The following is an 18,264-nucleotide window of genomic DNA, read 5'->3' as shown; positions in this document are numbered from 1 at the left end:
ACCTCTTTTAGTGTTTATTTTGGCTAGTTTCAACCATAGTTTCTTTTACCTTTTTTTCAAACCCCCAACAAGAAAGAACCATAACTTAGGAACCAACATGAGTCGTCATTCTTCATCTAGTGTTAATGGTGAGGGTTCTACTCCTAAGGACCCCTTGTATAAGATATTAGATGAGTTGAGATCCCTTAAATTGTGGAAAGAAAAAAAAGAGAGAAAAGAAAAAGAGTGGAAGAAATAAGTCAAGATGAAAGAGAGAAAATAAGAGAGGAAGAAAGAAGAAAAATTATGAAAGAAATGAAAAGAGAAAAACATGCCTCCTATAGTAGTCATGACTCTTGCAAGAGTTTAAGTGAAGAACTTAGCGACTATTATAGAGGGCGCCATAGTTCACATACTAAACATCACTCCCAAAGAAAAGAAAAGGATAGAAGGTCTCAAGAGGTTAACATTAGCCTCTCATATTTCCATGGAAAAGATAATGTTAAGGCCTACTTTGATTGGGAAATGAAGGTTGAACAACTCTTTGCTTGCCATCATATTAGCGTAGAGAGAAAATTTCCATTGGCTACCCTTAGCTTTCAAGGGTATGCCCTCTATTGGTGGACTTCCCTTGTTAGGGAACAGAGAATTCATGGGGATCCTCCAATAGAGTATTGGAATGATCTTAAGAGTGCCCTTAGGATGAGGCACATTCCCTCCTACTATGAAAGGGGGCTTATGGACAAGTTCCAAAGGCTTAGACAAGGGAGTATGAGTGTTGAAGAATATAGACAACAAATGGAACTACTCCTTTTAAGAGCTGGACTTAGGCAGGAGGAAAGAACAAGCATAGCTAGGTTCTTTAGTGGGCTTAATATGGAAGTGAGAGACAAGGTTGAACTCCTTCCATATAGGGACCTGGATGAGCTAGTCCAACTTTGTATAAGAGTGGAGCAACAACATAAAAGAAAACCCTCTTCAAAATCTTATGGCTCTCACTCTTATCCAAGGAAGGACCAAGCCCGTGGAATTTTGGAGGTTGCACCTTCAAAACCCAAGGAAGATAAAGGTAAGACCATAGAGAAATACACCCCTAAGACTAGTTCCCAAGAAAGGACTAGCAACATTAAATGCTTCAAATGTCTTAGGAGAGGTCACATTGCCTCTCAATGCCCCACAAAGAAAACCATGATCATGAAGGGTCAAGACATTTATAGTAGTCAAGAGGAGACTACTTCTTGCCCTTCCTCTAGTGGAAGTGAAGATGAAGTAAGGGGTGAAGAGCCTAGTGAGGAAGTCTACCCCCATGAAGAATGTGACCTCTTAATGGTTAGAAGGCTCCTTGGAGGTCAATCTTGTGATCTATCTCAATCACAAAGAGAGAACATATTTCATACAAGATGCAAAATTTTAGATAAAACTTATTCTCTCATTGTGGATAGTGGGTCTTGTTGCAATTGTTGTAGCACAAGATTAGTTTCCAAGTTGAACCTCACTATCATTCCCCACCCAAAACCTTATAAACTTCAATGGCTCAATGAGCAAGGGGAAATGATAGTTAACCAACAAGTGAAGGTACCTTTCTCCATTGGGACATATAAGGATGAAGTTAATTGTGATATAGTTCCCATGGAGGCAGGGCATATTCTTTTAGGAAGGCCATGACAATTTGATAGGAAGATCATTTACAATGGCCTAACTAATGAAATTACCCTCACCCATCTTGGCACTAAATTTGTGTTGCATCCTCAAACACCTTCACAGGTGGCCAAAGATCAATTAACTATGAAAGATAAGAGGGATGAGGAAGAAAAACTAGAAAAACAAAAGAAAAAGAAGGATAGTAAGGCCTTGTCTTCAAAGGCCAAGGGGAAGGAAAAGGAGAAAAAAGATTCCTCCAAGAAGATTGTTAAGAAGGAAAATCATTTTGCAACAAAAGGTGATATTAAAAGAGCACTCCTTCTTAAACAATCTTTCTACCTTCTCCTATCAAGGGAAACATCCCTTAGCACTGCCATACCTCTTGAGCTTGAGGTTATTCCTTAAGTAAAGGAGTTGTTGGATGAGGGTTTGGTTCGGGAGAGCTTAAATCCTTGTGCTTTGTTGGTGCCTAAAATAAGTTTTATTAGGCACCAAATCCCTATGATAGGCATTATGATGAATGTGTTGAGTGGTGCAACACTCTTTTGTAAAATCACTCATGCACCCAACATCTTCATGATTTGTGTACATAGGGACTCATTAGGTAGGTTTGTTCTTATTTTTTGTTTCAATGCAAACCTAGGTGCTCATGTGGGACACCTTAGGTTTGTTGTAATTTTTTGTAGGAATAATCAACATGAAAATAAAGAAAAATGTATGTTTTATTCCATTACTTTCCTTGACTTTTTAAATAGTGATAAAGGGCTTCCCATGGATCCTAAGAGAATAAAGGTCATTCCTGAGTGGCCTACTCCACCAAGTATAAGGGAAATTTGGGGCTTCAATATCTTAACAAACTTTTACAAAAGGTTTGTCCCATGTTTTTCTATACTTGTAGCACTGCTCATTGAGTTGGTGAGGAACTATATTCTCTTATGGGAAGATGGCCTGGAAAGGGGTTTTCAGTCCTTACCGTACTCTAACATACCCAACATCACTAATACATATGTTTTTATTCTTTTTACAGGTGTTGAGGAAAGAATTAATGAGTTTCAAGAACCTCTGGATTTGAGGTCAAATCCTTTTCAAGGGGGAGGGAATGATGCAATCCTACCCCCGAAGGGCATTGGATAGAAGACTCTAAGAAGATTGGGCCAAAGATGCAAGAGAAGGCCCTAGAGTTCTCATGAGCCTTAGGGTAGATTTCGGGCCCATGGACTAAGTATGAGCCCACTTATCTTTGTACACATTAGATTAAGGTTTCATTAATTTTGGGTCTTGTATTTAGGGCTCCATAATGTAGGTAGGGTACCCTAGAAATATAGAATTTTTCAGCCCTTGTATTTTAGGGCACCTAGACTAGTTTTTGTATTAAGGGTAGTTTTGTAATTTCACATGAACTAAGTGAATATTTGATGTGTGTGGTTGGAAATAAGTTTAATTGAATTGGTAGAAGCCCAATCCAATAAAATTTGAGAGGGGGAGGTGAGCATTTGCTTACTACACCCCATTGCCACATCATATAGTCACACTTTGTGCATGTCCTTCATGCTTTACATGCCTCATGACACCTAAGCACACTTAGTGGAGAATCTTGGAATTGATCTTGGATTAGTGGGCTGAACCATAACTAAAATTCACTAATCATAATTAGTAAAATTTTGGCTCCAAAGTTTGGCTCCACAAATTCAATTTCAAATTCAAGTAAAATTTGAATTGAAATTCAAATTTCCCTCCAATTTTGTGTGACACTTAGGCTATAATAGAGGTCATGTGTGTGTATTTTTTTGAACTTTGATCATTTGAATATTAAACTTCAGATTTCAGAGCTCTTTTAGAGCACAAAATTTTGTGTTCTTCTCTTCCTCTCCCTTTATTCATCTCCTTCTTCCTCCAAGCTCTTATCCATGGCCTCCTATGGTGGTGAGCTTCTTCTAGACTCATCTTCTCCTTGAAGTGGCGTCTCCTCTCTCTCTTCCTTCTCCATTCTACTGCCATTCATCTTCCAAGAAGCAAAGGAATCCATTGATGAAGAAGATCCTAGGCCTACAAGCTCAAATGGAGCTTACATCATCATCGAAGAAAGTCCTCCTGGAAATTAGAGAAGAAACCACTATTTTCATCTAAACTCATCTAATCCTTCCACCATATGGATGAGTTAGTATGAGCGGCCACACCAATAGAGCTATAAGATAAAGAACTTAAACAACCATACCTATGGTTCAACAAATTATACCATATATATAGGATCATGATTCACCAGGAACCACCAACGCCACTTGGTAAGTAAGATGATATTGAACTTGTCAAGATCCTTTATCCCAAGTGCTCCTTTGGATTTTGATAGACAAATACTATTCCAATTTATCTAGCAAATATTTTCTATACTAGAACATCCACTCCATAAGAATCTTCTATGCATTTAACCTTTTTGGAGCCCCTATAAAGGAGAAAAAATGTAGAGGAAAATTTGACAAGCCGGAATTTATTAAAGTAAGCCTACAACCAAAAAATAAAAGCCATTCCTTTCAACCACATAACCTCCTCCTAAATAACTCTAACATTGGCTACTAAGTACACTACAAGAAAAATGCTAATTATCGACGGATAAAATTCGAAAGATAAATTTAAATTATCAACAAATTTTAATGATGGATTAAGAATATGTGGTAGATGTAAATTATCGGAAAAAAAGTTGAAGGATAAAAATTCATTGGTAATTTAAATTTACCCCAACAAAAATTACCGACGTATATAAAGTCAAAAAAATATTTGAAAGATTTTTTATTTTTATATTAAAAATGATAACATTATAATATTTTTTATCTTATCATAAAAGTGTATATGCTTAAATATATTATTGGTTCTTGATAAATTAATGTATTTTATTTTGGGTCCCTGATAATTTTTTTTGTTTTTTCCTTCAGCCGTTAATAAAACAAAAAATTTGTCTTTAGTGCTTGTTATTTTATTTTAGTCCTTCTAATATATCTATTTTTTTCTTTCAATCCTTATAATTTTTTATTAGTCCCTTTGAAAAAAAATTGATAGGTACTAATAGCAAATTATCTACATATTATGGGACAAAAAGCAAAAAAAAAAAAATAGATATATTAGGAGTCAAACAAAATAATACAAAAAAATATATATTTTATTGGGGATCAACGCAAATGAAAAAAAACCATTTCTAATTTGTCAAGACAAAAACATATTTAAGTCAAGTATATATATAAAATTCAACATGAATCGTAAAAAATCACTTAAAAAATGAAAACAAAAAAGAAAAACAAGTTGATGAAACTTGCAGATGTTAAATTCATCACAAACCATCATTTTATGATGTGATTTGAAATCTCAGACTCAATTATCATTCAATTTTTCATTTTATATTACTCAAAATAGGGAATTTTTGTTTTCAAACATGTTGAAGGTACAAGAAACATTGTTGTGAGTGAAGAGTAGGAAACACCAATAGGTTATTATTTTAACCAATGTTGAAAAACTTTGTTTAAATGGTTTCAACTTAGAGGCGATGCAACAAGCATATGTGTTTGCATCGGTTAAACAATAATCGATTTAAATAAGTTGCAATTATTTGTAAAAAATGTCACTACATCACTTTCCATGTCGGTTATTTAACAATTGATGTAGAAAACCTGACATAGAATGGTATTTTTGTAGTTATGATAATCAACTAGTATTTAAACATTTCTGTAAAAAAATAATTGAACTATTGTAACACCCTCTATCCCGACATATATATAAATAAATAAAATATATAAAAATATCGGTAACTAAATTCACACGGGTAAAAGGTTCACATTCACTTCACTATTATCAATTAAAACTTATTAAAACATATTCGGATCAAAATAAGGCCGTCAAAATTTACAAAAATATTTTTTTAAATCAGTGAGATAAAATACAATAGACTAACATCATGCAATTAATATAAAAGCTTATGCCCCACTGTCACATCCTATTAGAGCATTGTGTCTCGACGTCCTTCAGCATAAGGTTCCTTAAAGCACTTCACCTAGCCATCTGCTCCCCCGAACACAAAGTTCAAGATAATCACAGGATCCAAACACAAACAACATACAGGGAGTGAGTTATCACATTCCTAACTAATAGAGAAGCAAGACAACTAGATATACATATCATATAAACAAAATAAATTTTAATATTTTTTAAAATAATTTGTCAATAATTAACCATAACAATGTATTATAATATAAATTATTTATCATAATTTTAAATTATAAATTATAATTATAAAATAAATATTTATTCTGGGCCATGCACATGCTAAAATACTAGTTAAATATATAAGTATATTTATGCTCTCATTGTTCCACTTTCCCTCACATTCAGCCATCTAGTTGTTTCTCTTCTCACAAAGTGTTGGACTTCACTCTTCTAACATGTTTTGGTATATTTTTTGTACTTTTAAAATCAACAGAACAATTTAGCTGTAACTGAATATCAGAAACTAATTTCACGGGTGTATATATGGTTTAATTATTTTGAAGGTCGCTATACTTTAACTAAATTTTTATTTAATATTAGGTTCCTGAACCTTTTTGAAATGACTGCATGATTTATTGAGGATCATATATACAAATGATCACGGTATACCGTAGAACAAACAAATCCAAACCCAGAATCAACATATGCAACAAATGTCAATTCTTATTCTTTTATACACTTGACAATCCTATCAAGGTTCTCATAAGATGGACCTCCTTTCGCTATGTTGTTCATGACTTTCTCTTTCAACCCCATAGACCTAGATTTTATGTTCTCATCATTGAAGAATTGCTCCACTTTCATTTTAAACACCTTGCGTGACACGAGTCCATTTTTATCTTTATCAAATCCCAGCCCAACCTTCAACTCATCACAAAGATGTGTTTTGTTATGAAGTTGGTCTGCAAAGTATGGCCAGCACAAGAAAGGGATCCCATTGGACAAACCTTCCATGATAGAATTCCAACCACAATGGGTCACAAAACAAGCTATGGCAGGGTGGTTTAGCACCTTTTGTTGAGGAGCCCAACCAACAATCTTACCTTTACTCCCCAAGAATTCATTAGGGTATTCCAACTTGTTGTCTTCACGCACAACCCAAAGAAAAGGTCTATTGGTGAGGTTGAGTCCAAGAGCTAGTTCATTGAATTGGTTTTGGTCAAAAAGAGTGAAACTACCAAAGGCAACATACAAGACAGAACCATGAGGTTGTTGATCGAGCCAACTCATGCAAGAGAGATCTTCTTCCCAAAATTGTCCCATTGATTTTGTATGGCTTCTCAACAATGGGCCAATTGGGAGGATCTTGGGAACAAAGGATAATGTTCCAGGTTCAAGTTCATGTGTGGTGTTGCAAAGCCACCATTCTGTCAAATGTAAATTTCGTGTACAATGCTCCAAATACTTGAGTACTTTCTTACCAGTTAATGGGTGACCCATATTCAACCAAAAAAAGTCTTCTGTGTCCATCTCAGGCATACTTGGTGATATCCGAATTCTCTTTTCCTTTGTCAATGTTAATTCTTCAACGAAAATCCAAAAAGAGAAAGAAAGAAATCAGTAATATACCACATATTAATAGTTATTTATTGTGCTTCTCTCTTGGGCTTCAATGGCACAATAAAATTTCACTCGTGACTGAATGTTCAATTTTCCGAAAGCTGCATAACTGGTCGCTACTAAAATGTATTCAATATACACAACTGCACAAGGATTCAGTCTACATTATCCTATGGTGTCATTTCTTTTATTAACTTTTTAACATCTATAAAAAAAAGCTAGGCTTCCCAATTCATATTATACCTTGCATTGAGTTGTATTAGTATATGCTTATATACTCAGTCATACATGTGAGTATTTAACAAATTTAATATAAATTCAAGCATGCGTGATAATTACCTATTCTTTATTAACAATAAGTAATGATATATTTATAGTTTCAATAATCAAATCGGTAAAAAAAATTGGATCATTAATTTATTGGGTTAATGATCGAACCATAATGGCCGATGTATATAAATTTATATATAAAAAGCTTTTTTCATAAATAATCTAACTTGATAACTTGGTGTAGTGATTAGTACCACTTTAAGAATATCATGACCAAGCTATAGATTGTCGGTTAAATCGGTAGGACAGATCCAAATCTTAAATCACTGGATATACTAATTAATTAATTATGAGTATTTCTATATATAATCCCATAAATTTTTAAAACTAGTATTTTTGTATGTTATACAACTTTGATTAAGAGTAAATTAAAAAAAGTAAATTTAATTTATATATAGTTTATTAATACCATACGTGTAAAAAAATAAGAGGTGTCAGAAAACTTTCGATCTCAAGAATAATTAGTGTAATTTACTAGAAATATTCTTACCATAATCAGAATCTATGATCCCATCGTTAATAAGCTTGGGGATGTTGTACATCAACGTAAAAAGAGTTGATGATGCAGGACACAAAACAGCTCCTTTGATTCCAAATTTATTCCCAACATCCAACGCCCAAGCCATGCACAAATCTGCAACAATGAAGCTAATTCTATTATTCTCACCTTTCAAATGAATAATATCCTCTATGAGCTCCTCAAGGGCTTCTGGCATGGAACTTGGAATAGCTTCACATAGCTTGGCCTGATCGTTTCTGTCATCATCAGGTCCCAAACCATCAGGGATTGAGACCAACTTCAACAGTGACGACGAATCATCGAGGCTATGATCTTGTTGCTCCACCATGGATCTCACCACTCGCTTGTGGACGAAATCTGTGTTCACAAAAATGACTTTGCATCCATTTTCAACCAACTTTTGTGAGAAGGTCATCATGGGATTTACATGCCCTTGTGCTGGGAATGGTAAAGCTAGCACAGTTGGAATGTTCATGTTTCTATATGTAGATTCTGATTTTTTAGGTAAATTTTACGTGCCCGCCGCTTTTTAACTATATAAAGGCCCAACCCCCCACATGTCACAATCAAAGTTGCATGTGACGATATTATACTCAATCATATTCCTAAATTTAAAGTTTAACGAATTACTATCTATGTCATGCATGACGTACATTCTTATCGGCTATTCAATATTCATTTCTTTGAATTCATGTAACAATATTATTTTTAAATCAGCAAAAGCTTAACATTAAAGAGGAACCAAGGGTACCAAACACATCTACAAGGATTGATACAATGGAAACCATTCAGCAAAAATGCTCCCGGCATTGGTTATAGAGTATTAATGCATAGTTTCGCCCCTAAATACCAGATAACCAACACATTACACGTATCAACATTACAAGCAGTGATACAACCAATGAGAAAGACAACTGAAACGGATCAGGGGAATGTAGTTACATAGGAAAATACAAAACCAAAGTATCCTCGCCTGATATATACCTATAACAGCACAAGTCATAAATGAGGAAGTGGAATATATCTATTAACTATTAAGGGATATTAGGTCCGCATCCACACCATAGCCGCTTGATCTGCACAAAATTATGACTTCCCACCGAAAAATGATATTATTCTCAAAAACACTCCTTTAAATATCCCTCTTATTCTCTCTATTTCATTATAATTATTGTGTAAGAAATTAATTTTTGTTGTCCCAAGATAATTGTTACTTTAACTTTTTAATATATTATTAATTTTTTCCTATTCTTATATATTAATAATGAACTGTAATATTTAGAAATTAATTAATCATGATGTTAGGTTAATTTTATAAAATTATTATTATTATTATTATTATTATTTTATGTAAAACAATTTAGAATGATCATTATTTTCGAACGGGAAATATAAGGAATGTTGAATATTTCTTTATTAACATTAATGACGTACAGAATTACGTTGTTATGTAAATTAAGAGAAGTTTTCATATTATAAGAATATATACTTCTTCTAATTTCATTTAAGATGTAGTAGGTGTATTTGACCGTAAGATGTAGTAAGTGTATTTGACCGTGTTCATTTCACCTAAAAGTACATTTCTAAAGGTTTGCGTATATTTGACCGTGTATAAAGCACATTTATAAGATGTAAATTAAAAATATAAAATATACCTCCTTTTATGGAAAAGTTAGCGTATCAATTAACTTACTTTCACATCTTAGTTCAAAATTTGTGTTCTGACTGCCTAGCTAATAAGTTTCCGAATATTATATTTTGGTGTGAAATAAGGTATCTTTCGGTCAAAAGTAAGGTATTATTCCTTTGAGATATTGATATTTATTCAAGGATTGACTTCTTCTATACTGATTTTTTTTTTTTTATGAATGAGGCATTTGAATCTTTATATTTGGCATCCAACTAATTCTCTTCCCATTACATTGATCCATTTTGAAATAAAGTGGTTTCTCTGTAACTATTTGTATTTAAGAAGAAAAATATTGTTATTTACTAAATGATTTTCATATATAAAACACACAAACGAACATATGGTTTCTGTCAAACTTCCTTTTTTTTATTCATATAGGTTATGTTGGGTAAAATATTTTAGTTAGTTTTTAGATTTTTATTAATTAAAAAGTTTTTTTTATAAAAAATTTTTTTAGTAACTTTTAGCGTTTTTTGAGATGTTAGTTGAAGTCACATTTTTTAAAATAAGAATTTTTAATTTGTTATATTTTCTCTCATTTTTATTCTCAATATATTTATCCAATTTTATTATTTTCATTTTTAATTAAATTATGAATTTATTATTTTTCTATCATTTTACATTTTTTTAGTTACTTTAACATGCACGAACAAGCATTTAGTCAAAAAAGCTGAGTTGGAAACCTGAGTTGATCGGCGTCGGGTCGGGTTCAGGATGAGATTATTAATATCCGACCCGAACCTGCCCCCAAACCCGCCCCACTAATAAATTTACAAAAATATCATTATATATATATAACACACTAAAACATGAAACTATTAGATTGGATTTTATGCTAGTGGTGGATTGGATTTTATGTTGTCATGTACAATTTAAAAATATGTTATGGTTGCTATTTAAAATTATATATTTTTTTATAAAATTTTATAAGCATTTCGGGGGCGGGGCGGGGCGGGGCGAGAATAAGGGATAAATCTACACCCCCATTGGGTTTCGGGGGTGGGGGCGGGGAAGGAAATGGGGAGTTGGGGGCGGGGGTAGGGTACGCAAAACCCGACCTCGACCCGCCCTGTTGTCATGTCTACTTGTAGATAATTAAATACCTACTAAAAGATAAAGTGGTTACAGTATATTCAAATAATTAAGAGGTTAGAAATAAACTATCTATTGGAGAGCCCGATTGCTACGGGTCAGACGTCTGTGCTCCTGTGCCAAGATTGGTATGGAGAAGGGACACATGTTGGATCGAGTGGCCTCAGAATAATTAAGAAGAGGGGGTTGAATTAATTATTCCTAAATCTTTACTAATTAAAAATTTACTCTTCTAAGGCTTTTACTTATGTTGTTAAGAGAATATGGAGTAGAAGAGAAACTTAACAGAAAGTAAAAGCGGAAATTAAATGCACATCGGAAAGTAAAAGAGTAGGGAAGAAGGAAACAAACACACAAGAGTTTTTATACTGGTTCGGCAACAACCCGTGCCTACATCCAGTCCCCAAGCGACCTACGGTCCTTGAGATTTCTTTCAACCTTGTAAAAATCCTTTTACAAGCAAAGATCCACAAGGGATGTACCCTCCCTTGTTCTCTTTGAACCTAGTCGATGTACCCTCCACTAGAACTGATCCACAAGAGATGTACCCTCTCTTGTTCTCAGTCAAACCCAAGTAGATGTATCCTCTACTTGTACCACAAAGGATGTACCCTCCAATGTGTTAAGACTAAGATCTCAGGCGGTTAAACCTTTGATACTTTGTGAATGAGGATACAAAAGAATTCTCAGGCGGTTAGTCCTTTGAATACTTTTGTGAAAGGGAAGAATCAAAAGAACTCTCAGACTGTGTCATTTTGAATTCTTTGACAAGGGAGAAGGGAGACACAAAAGAATTCAGGCGGTTAGTCCTTGGCGAATTCTTTTTGGCAAAGGGAGAAGAGAATGAAAAGATGAATAGCACAAGTTTTCAAGGTTTAGAAAACCAAAAAACTTTGGAAAGCTTTTGGTACAAAGAAGAAGAAGAAGAAGAAGAAGAAGTTCAAAGAGATTCAAGGCTTGTAAAGAATTGTAATAGATTGATTGGAAAAGTGTTTAAGATAATTGAAATGCAAAACAAAGTCTTGCTTTTATAGACTTTTCATGTCTGGTCAAGACAACCATTAGAAGAGTTATGACTTTTAGAAAAACTTAAAAACCAATTTGAAAAAGTCAAAAACTATTTGAAGAGTTACATCTTTTGATTTTATTCAGAAACAATCACTGGTAATCAATTACCAAATTAGTGTAATCGATTACACAAAGCTTTTATGTGAAAGGATGTGACTCTTCACATTTGAATTTGAATTTCAACGTTCAAAAGCACTGGTAATCGATTACCAAAACATTGTAATCGATTACAGCTTTTTGAAATCAATTGGAACGTTGTAAATTCATTTGAAAACTTTTTCAAATTCATTTTGCTACTGGTAATCGATTACACCAATCTGGTAATCGATTACCAGAGAGTAAAAACTCTTTGGTAAACATGTTTTGAGAAAAATCATGTGCTACTCAATTTTTGAGAAAAACTTTTCATACTTAGCTTGATTAAGCCTTCTCTTGATTCTTGAATCTTGAGTCTTGAATCTTGATCTTGATTCTTGAGATCTTGAACCTTAAATCTTGATTCTTGACTCTTAACTTTCTTCTTGAGTCTTGAATTCTTCTCGATTCTATCTTGAACGCTTGAATTGTTCTTGATTATATCTTGAATATCTTGAACTCATTCTTTGATTGACCTTTGATCTTTTTGTCATCACCTTTGTCATCATCTTTTGTTATCATCTTTGTTATCATCAAAACATCTTTGAATCACTCTTGATTCATCATGAAGCTTTGCTTCTAAAACACATGTTTCAGAGTGCCATGTAGGATGCCACGTGTATTTTGTGGACCCTGGACACTACATAATGTAGAAGCAAAGCTTCATGGTGAATCAATAATGATTCAAAGATGTTTTGATGATAACAAAAATGATGACAAAGTTGATGACAAAAAGCTCAAAGGTCAATAAAAGGATGAGTTCAAGATGTTCAAGAAGGAATCAAGAAGAATTCAAGACTCAAGAGGAAAAGTTGAAGAACACTTCAAGATTCAAGAAGAAGGATGAATTCAATGGGTCAACCTACACACTCTTATGTTTTGCAGGTTACAGGTTGTACCATCTGCGGTGAGGCTCATGAAACAGGCCAATGTACTCCCACTGAAGAAAACACTCAAGAAATTCATTATATGGGAAATCAACAGCGACAAGGGTATACTTGATGTAAGCTCCATTGGAGCTTGTAGGCCTAAGATCTTCTTCATCAATGGATTCCTTTACTTCTTGGAAGATGAATGGCAGTGGAATGGAGAAGGAAGAGAGAGAGGAGACGCCACTTCAAGGAGAAGATGAGTCTAGAAGAAGCTCACCATCACAGGAGGCCATGGATAAGAGCTTGGAGGAAGAAGGAGATGAATGAAGGGAGAGGGAGAGAAGGGCACGAAATTTTGTGCTCTAAAAGAGCTTTGAAATCTGAAGTTTAATATTCAAATGATCAAAGTTTAAAAAAATGCACACACATGGCCTCTATTTATAGCCTAAGTGTCACACAAAATTGGAGGAAAATTTGAATTTCTATTCAAATTTCACTTGAATTTGAAATTGAATTTGTGGAGCCAAATTTTGGAGCCAAAATTTCACTAATTATGATTAGTGAATTTTAGCTATGGTTCAGCCCACTAATCCAAGATCAAGTCCAAGATTCTCCACTAAGTGTACTTGGGTGTAATGAGGCATGTAAAGCATGAAGGACATGCACAAAGTGTGATTATAAGATGTGGCAATGGGGTGTAGTAAGCAAATGCTCACCTCCCCCTCTAAAATTTAATTGGATTGGGCTACTCCCAATTCAATTAAATTTAATTCCCACCACACACATCAAATATTCACTTAATGCATGTGAAATTACAAAAATACCCCTAATACAAAAACTAGTCTATGTGCCCTAAAATACAAGGGCTGAAAAATCCTACATTTCTAGGGTACCTTACCTATTTTATGGAGCCCTAAATACAAGGCCCAAAAATAATGAAACCTTAATCTAATATGTATACAGAAAAGCGGGCTCAAACTTAGCCCATGGGCCCGAAATCTACCCTAAGGCTCATGAGAACCCTAGGGTCTTCTCTTGCATCTCTAGCCCAATCTACTTGGAGTCTTATATCCAATACCCTTGCAGGATAAGATTGCATCAATACTCAAGGAGGATTTTCAGGCTTCCAGCAGGATTTATATAATCAACAAGGACAGTGGAGGACCCACCCTGGCAATCAGTTCAACAAAGACCAGAGTGGGCCTTCAAACAGGCCAATCTAATAAGGACCTAACATATTCCAGAGAACTACTAAGCTGGAGGAGACCTTGACTCAGTTTATGCAAGTAACAATGTCAAATCATAAAAGCATTGAGTCAGTACTGAAGAACCTTAAAGTCCAGGTGGGACAACTGGCCAAGTAGATAGCTGACAAGTCATCCAACAATTTTGTGGCAAATACAAAACAAAATCCCAAGGAGGAATGCAAAACTGTGATGATAAGGAGTAAAAGGTTTATGGAGGTTAAGGATGAGGATAATGTTGTGCATAAGATGAAAACTGCTGACAAGAAGAAGAGTACTGATGGTAAGAAAAATGAGGTGAGAGGTGAAAGTAATCAAGAAAAGGAGGAACAAATAATGGTCAAGAATAAAGAATTGAAGGACCAAGAAAAAGAAATAGAAAATGAAAAAAATGAAAAAGAAGAAAAAAATAATATGACTGCAAAGAAGAGTAGGAGTGAAAAAGCTATGGATGAAGGTATGGAACTACCATATCCTGTGGTACCTTCCAATAAAGAAAAAGATCGTCATCTGGCGAGATTTTTAGATATTTTCAAGAAAATGGAAATAACCATGCCCTTCGGAGAAGCTTTGCAGTAGATGCCACTCTACTCTAAATTTTTGAAAGATATGTTAACAAGGAAGCACAAATATATTCATCAGGAAAACATCATAGTGGAAGGAAATTGCAGTGTTGTGATCCAGAAAATCCTTCCACCCAAGCATAAAGATCCTGGGAGTGTAACAATTCCTTGTTCAATTGGAGAAGTCAATGTGGGAAAAGCTCTTATTGACCTAGGAGCCAACATCAATTTGATGCCACTCTCCATGTGTTGAAGATTGGGAGAGTTGGAAATAATGCCCACTCGAATGACTTTACAATTAGCTGACCGCTCCATTACCAGGCCATATAGAGTAATTGAAGATGTTTTGGTCAGAGTAAAATATTTTATCTTCCCAGCAGACTTTGTGGTAATGGATATCTCTGAAGATACTGACATCCCTGTAATATTGGGAAGGCCATTCATGTTGACCGCAAGCTGCATAGTTGATATGGGGAAGAGGAAGCTAGAGCTAGGTTTTGAAGATCAGAAAATTGATTTTGATTTGTTTGTTGAAGACAAGCCTGCTCTAGAACACAATGTTTGCTTACAGGTAATGGAAGGAGGTCAAGAGGTTCTGAAAGTAGGAACCAAAACATAAGATCACCCAGTGAGGTAAAAGTGTCAAGCTAATGATGTTAAAGAAGCGCTTCCTGGGAGGCAACCCAGTTTTAAATTCTGTTATCTTTGTTTTTTATGCATTTAAATCATTTGGAACTTGCTATATAATCTATACATAGGAGTATATCAGCCAATCTTTGAATGCTTAACATAAGGGTTTCAATCTCAAGGAAAAAGGACTGAAAAATAACTTAAAAAAATATATTCTGAAAAAAAACAGTCATTTCGCTAAGCGCAAGCCTCGCACTAAGCACATCTCTGTTCATGCGCTAAGCTCTGAGTCTTAAGCGCTTAGCGCCCAACCCTTGCATCTGAGGCTGATTTGGTCGCTAAGCTGGCCAAGGTTGAGCTAAGCTAACTTAAATTCGATCTGAATTCGGCTAAGCTTCAGCCTGATCGCTAAGCGACAGCTTGTCCGGGGCTAAGCGGGACCAATTGTCGCCAAGCGCAATTCCTTACGGCCTTAATTGAGGTCCATGACGCTAAGCGCCAGTCTTGGCAGCTAAGCGAGATTCATTGCGGCAATGTGAGCGCTAAGCGAGTCCATCGCAGCTAAGCGCATGCTCCTCTGTACTTAAGATACATCATTTTAGCTAAGCTGGCTAGAGTCAGGCTTAGCGAGAGTTGCAGCTTTTCTAATCTGCAGACCTTGCTAAGCGAACTCACTCTTGCGCTAAGCCAAGTTTTTGTGTGTTAAAAAAAAAAACTAATTTTGAATTTCAAACGTCGGCTAAGCGCACGGGTCCGCTAAGCGAGTCTTATTGAGAAACCAAACGTCTCTCTTGCTCGCTTAGCGCAGCGGTCCGCTAAGCGAAAGTATCGAAAAACTGCTTAAGTGAGTGTAATAGCAGTTACACTCACATTAGCCAGATTCGGGAAACTTTGTCTCTGTATTCTCTCTCTCCAAAAAAATTGCACATTTTGCATTTTGGCTTTCTTTGTGCATTTTCAACTTTGAAGCATCAATCATACACCATCCAAGTAAGTTCATTGATTCTTTTTCTCTTTTTCTTGTCTTAACTTTAAGGTAGAAGACTTCAACTGTAGCTTTAGATTTTTATGGTTTTTATGTTTTGTTAGAATTAGTTTAAGATTAGGGCTATGTATGCTTGTATACTAAATTGAGTATGACGCATACATTGCATGTCTAATATGCCTTTTAGAGACTTGAAAAGTGCGAGAAAACAAACTGTGTTTTCTGGAAAACGCGATGAACTCGCTAAGCGAGCATGCTGCGCTAAGCGAGTTCATCAATACTCATTATATGTAAGCATTATCTGAAGAACTCACTAAGTGCGCTTACCGCGCTAAGTGAGTTCATCTTTTAAGGATAAACACTAATCCTCTTGCTGAACTACCTGTGGCTAAGCAAGGCTGAATCGCTAAGCCCAAGTAACTTAATTAATTTTTTGGTTGATAGTCACGCGCTAAGCCGAGCTTTGCTGAGCCAAGCGCAATTGGTTGAGGCATCCACTGAGCTAAGCGAGCTTCACTCGCTAAGCTCCCAACACTTAGTGAAATTTTTGAGGAGTTGGTGCCACTAAGCGCAACCTTTAAGGAGCTTAGCGCAAATCCTTGCGGCATATGTTCAGCTTAGCAGACACTTTCCCGCTAAGCCAATTCTCCAGAATCTAAAAATTCTGCATCTTCCGCTAAGCGGCTCCACGTGTCGCTAAGCGATAGTTTTTTTTTACAAAGGCCAGCTAAGCGGACCATGTCTCACTAAGTGGCCAGTGTCTTTTTCAGTTTTATTTTTCAGTTTTTAAAATTTGAATAACTGTGTCCTGATTAATTGTTGGGTTCCTCTGTCTACAGATGGCTTCTAAAAAGAGAAAGAGCATTGGTACAAGGCCCACATCCTAGTATGACACAAGGAGATTCTCTTCATTAGATGCTTGAACTAGATACACTGATAATGTTTTGGGAAGAAATATTTTACCTGAGAGGAAAGTAAAGCTATATCACACTGAGCTAGATGACTTTAAGGCCTAGCTGGAGAGGCGTAATTTCTATAAACGCCTCACCAATTTAGCCGATGGGAACATAGACCTGGCTTTGGTGAAAGAGTTCTATGAAAATTTATATAGTTCTGAGGACCATCCACCAAAGCAGTCCAGAGTCAGAGGTCATTTGGTGAAAATTGATGCTAACAGTCTCAACACATTCTTGGAGACACTTGTTGTATTAGCTAAGGGAGAGACTCTACCCGCCTACCCTAGATACTACAGGTTGCCTACAGACTTCAGAGAGATAGAGGCTGCCTTATGCATACTTGGCCGAGGGTTCATTTTGAACTTTGAGGGCCAACCGGGGAGGATTCTCAGAAAGGATCTGACTACACTAGCTCAGGTATGGAGTGTCCTCTCATACTCCAACTTGGCCCCCACATCACATACCTCTGATTTGACAGTTGACAGAGCTAGGCTAATCTTTGGCCTAGTCTCTCACTTGGATATGAACATAGGAGCATTGATCTCTAGCAAGATGACCTCTATAGCCCAATCTAACACCTCTAGACTTGGGTTCCCTACTCTAATCACCACATTATGCAGAGCCAGAGGGGTTGTCTCTGACAGCCTTACCTTCGAGCGCCTGAGCCCGGTCATTAACCTGGCCTACATTAGGAAGAACTGTTGGAACCCCGAGGATCTAACAGTCTCTATCCGAGGGGGTAGGAGGGCGAAAAGAAGGCCAGGTGAGCTTCCTTCTACTTCTACAGCTCCTACTCCAGCATCCACTTTAGCAGCCCCTTCTGTCCCAGCTCAGACAAATTCTCAACGCTTTGAAGCCATGCTCCAAAGCATTCATCAGGGACAGATCATTTTACTATAGAGTTTACAGATGATGGCACCTCCAGACTCTATTCCTACAGTAGAGCAGTTTAATAAGATGGTAGTTTGGC

General features: G+C 35.8%; 1 protein-coding gene across 1 annotated transcript; it reads right to left on the bottom strand.

The window, feature by feature from the left end:
- Positions 1-6,157: 6,157 nt before the first annotated feature.
- Positions 6,158-8,557, bottom strand: LOC114413621 (UDP-glycosyltransferase 83A1-like). The gene is made up of 2 exons (XM_028378113.1): positions 8,030-8,557; positions 6,158-7,172 (listed from the first exon to the last, which is right to left on the bottom strand). The coding sequence occupies exons 1-2, from the start codon at positions 8,532-8,534 to the stop codon at positions 6,313-6,315; spliced, it is 1,365 nt and encodes a 454-aa protein (XP_028233914.1). The 5' UTR covers positions 8,535-8,557; the 3' UTR covers positions 6,158-6,312.
- Positions 8,558-18,264: the final 9,707 nt, after the last annotated feature.

Source organism: Glycine soja, chromosome 1 (assembly GCF_004193775.1).
Source record: "Glycine soja cultivar W05 chromosome 1, ASM419377v2, whole genome shotgun sequence".
Taxonomy (NCBI): domain Eukaryota; kingdom Viridiplantae; phylum Streptophyta; class Magnoliopsida; order Fabales; family Fabaceae; genus Glycine; species Glycine soja.
This window is presented reverse-complemented; position numbering and strand designations above follow the sequence as displayed.

Bases quoted from the DNA above. Each gene is read 5' to 3' on its own strand.
- LOC114413621 (XM_028378113.1), bottom strand. From the start codon at position 8,534: ATGAACATTCCAACTGTGCTAGCTTTACCATTCCCAGCACAAGGGCAT. The intron at 7,173-8,029 runs GTAAGAATATTT...TTTTCGTTGAAG, and splicing joins GATCATAGATTCTGATTATG to AATTAACATTGACAAAGGAA.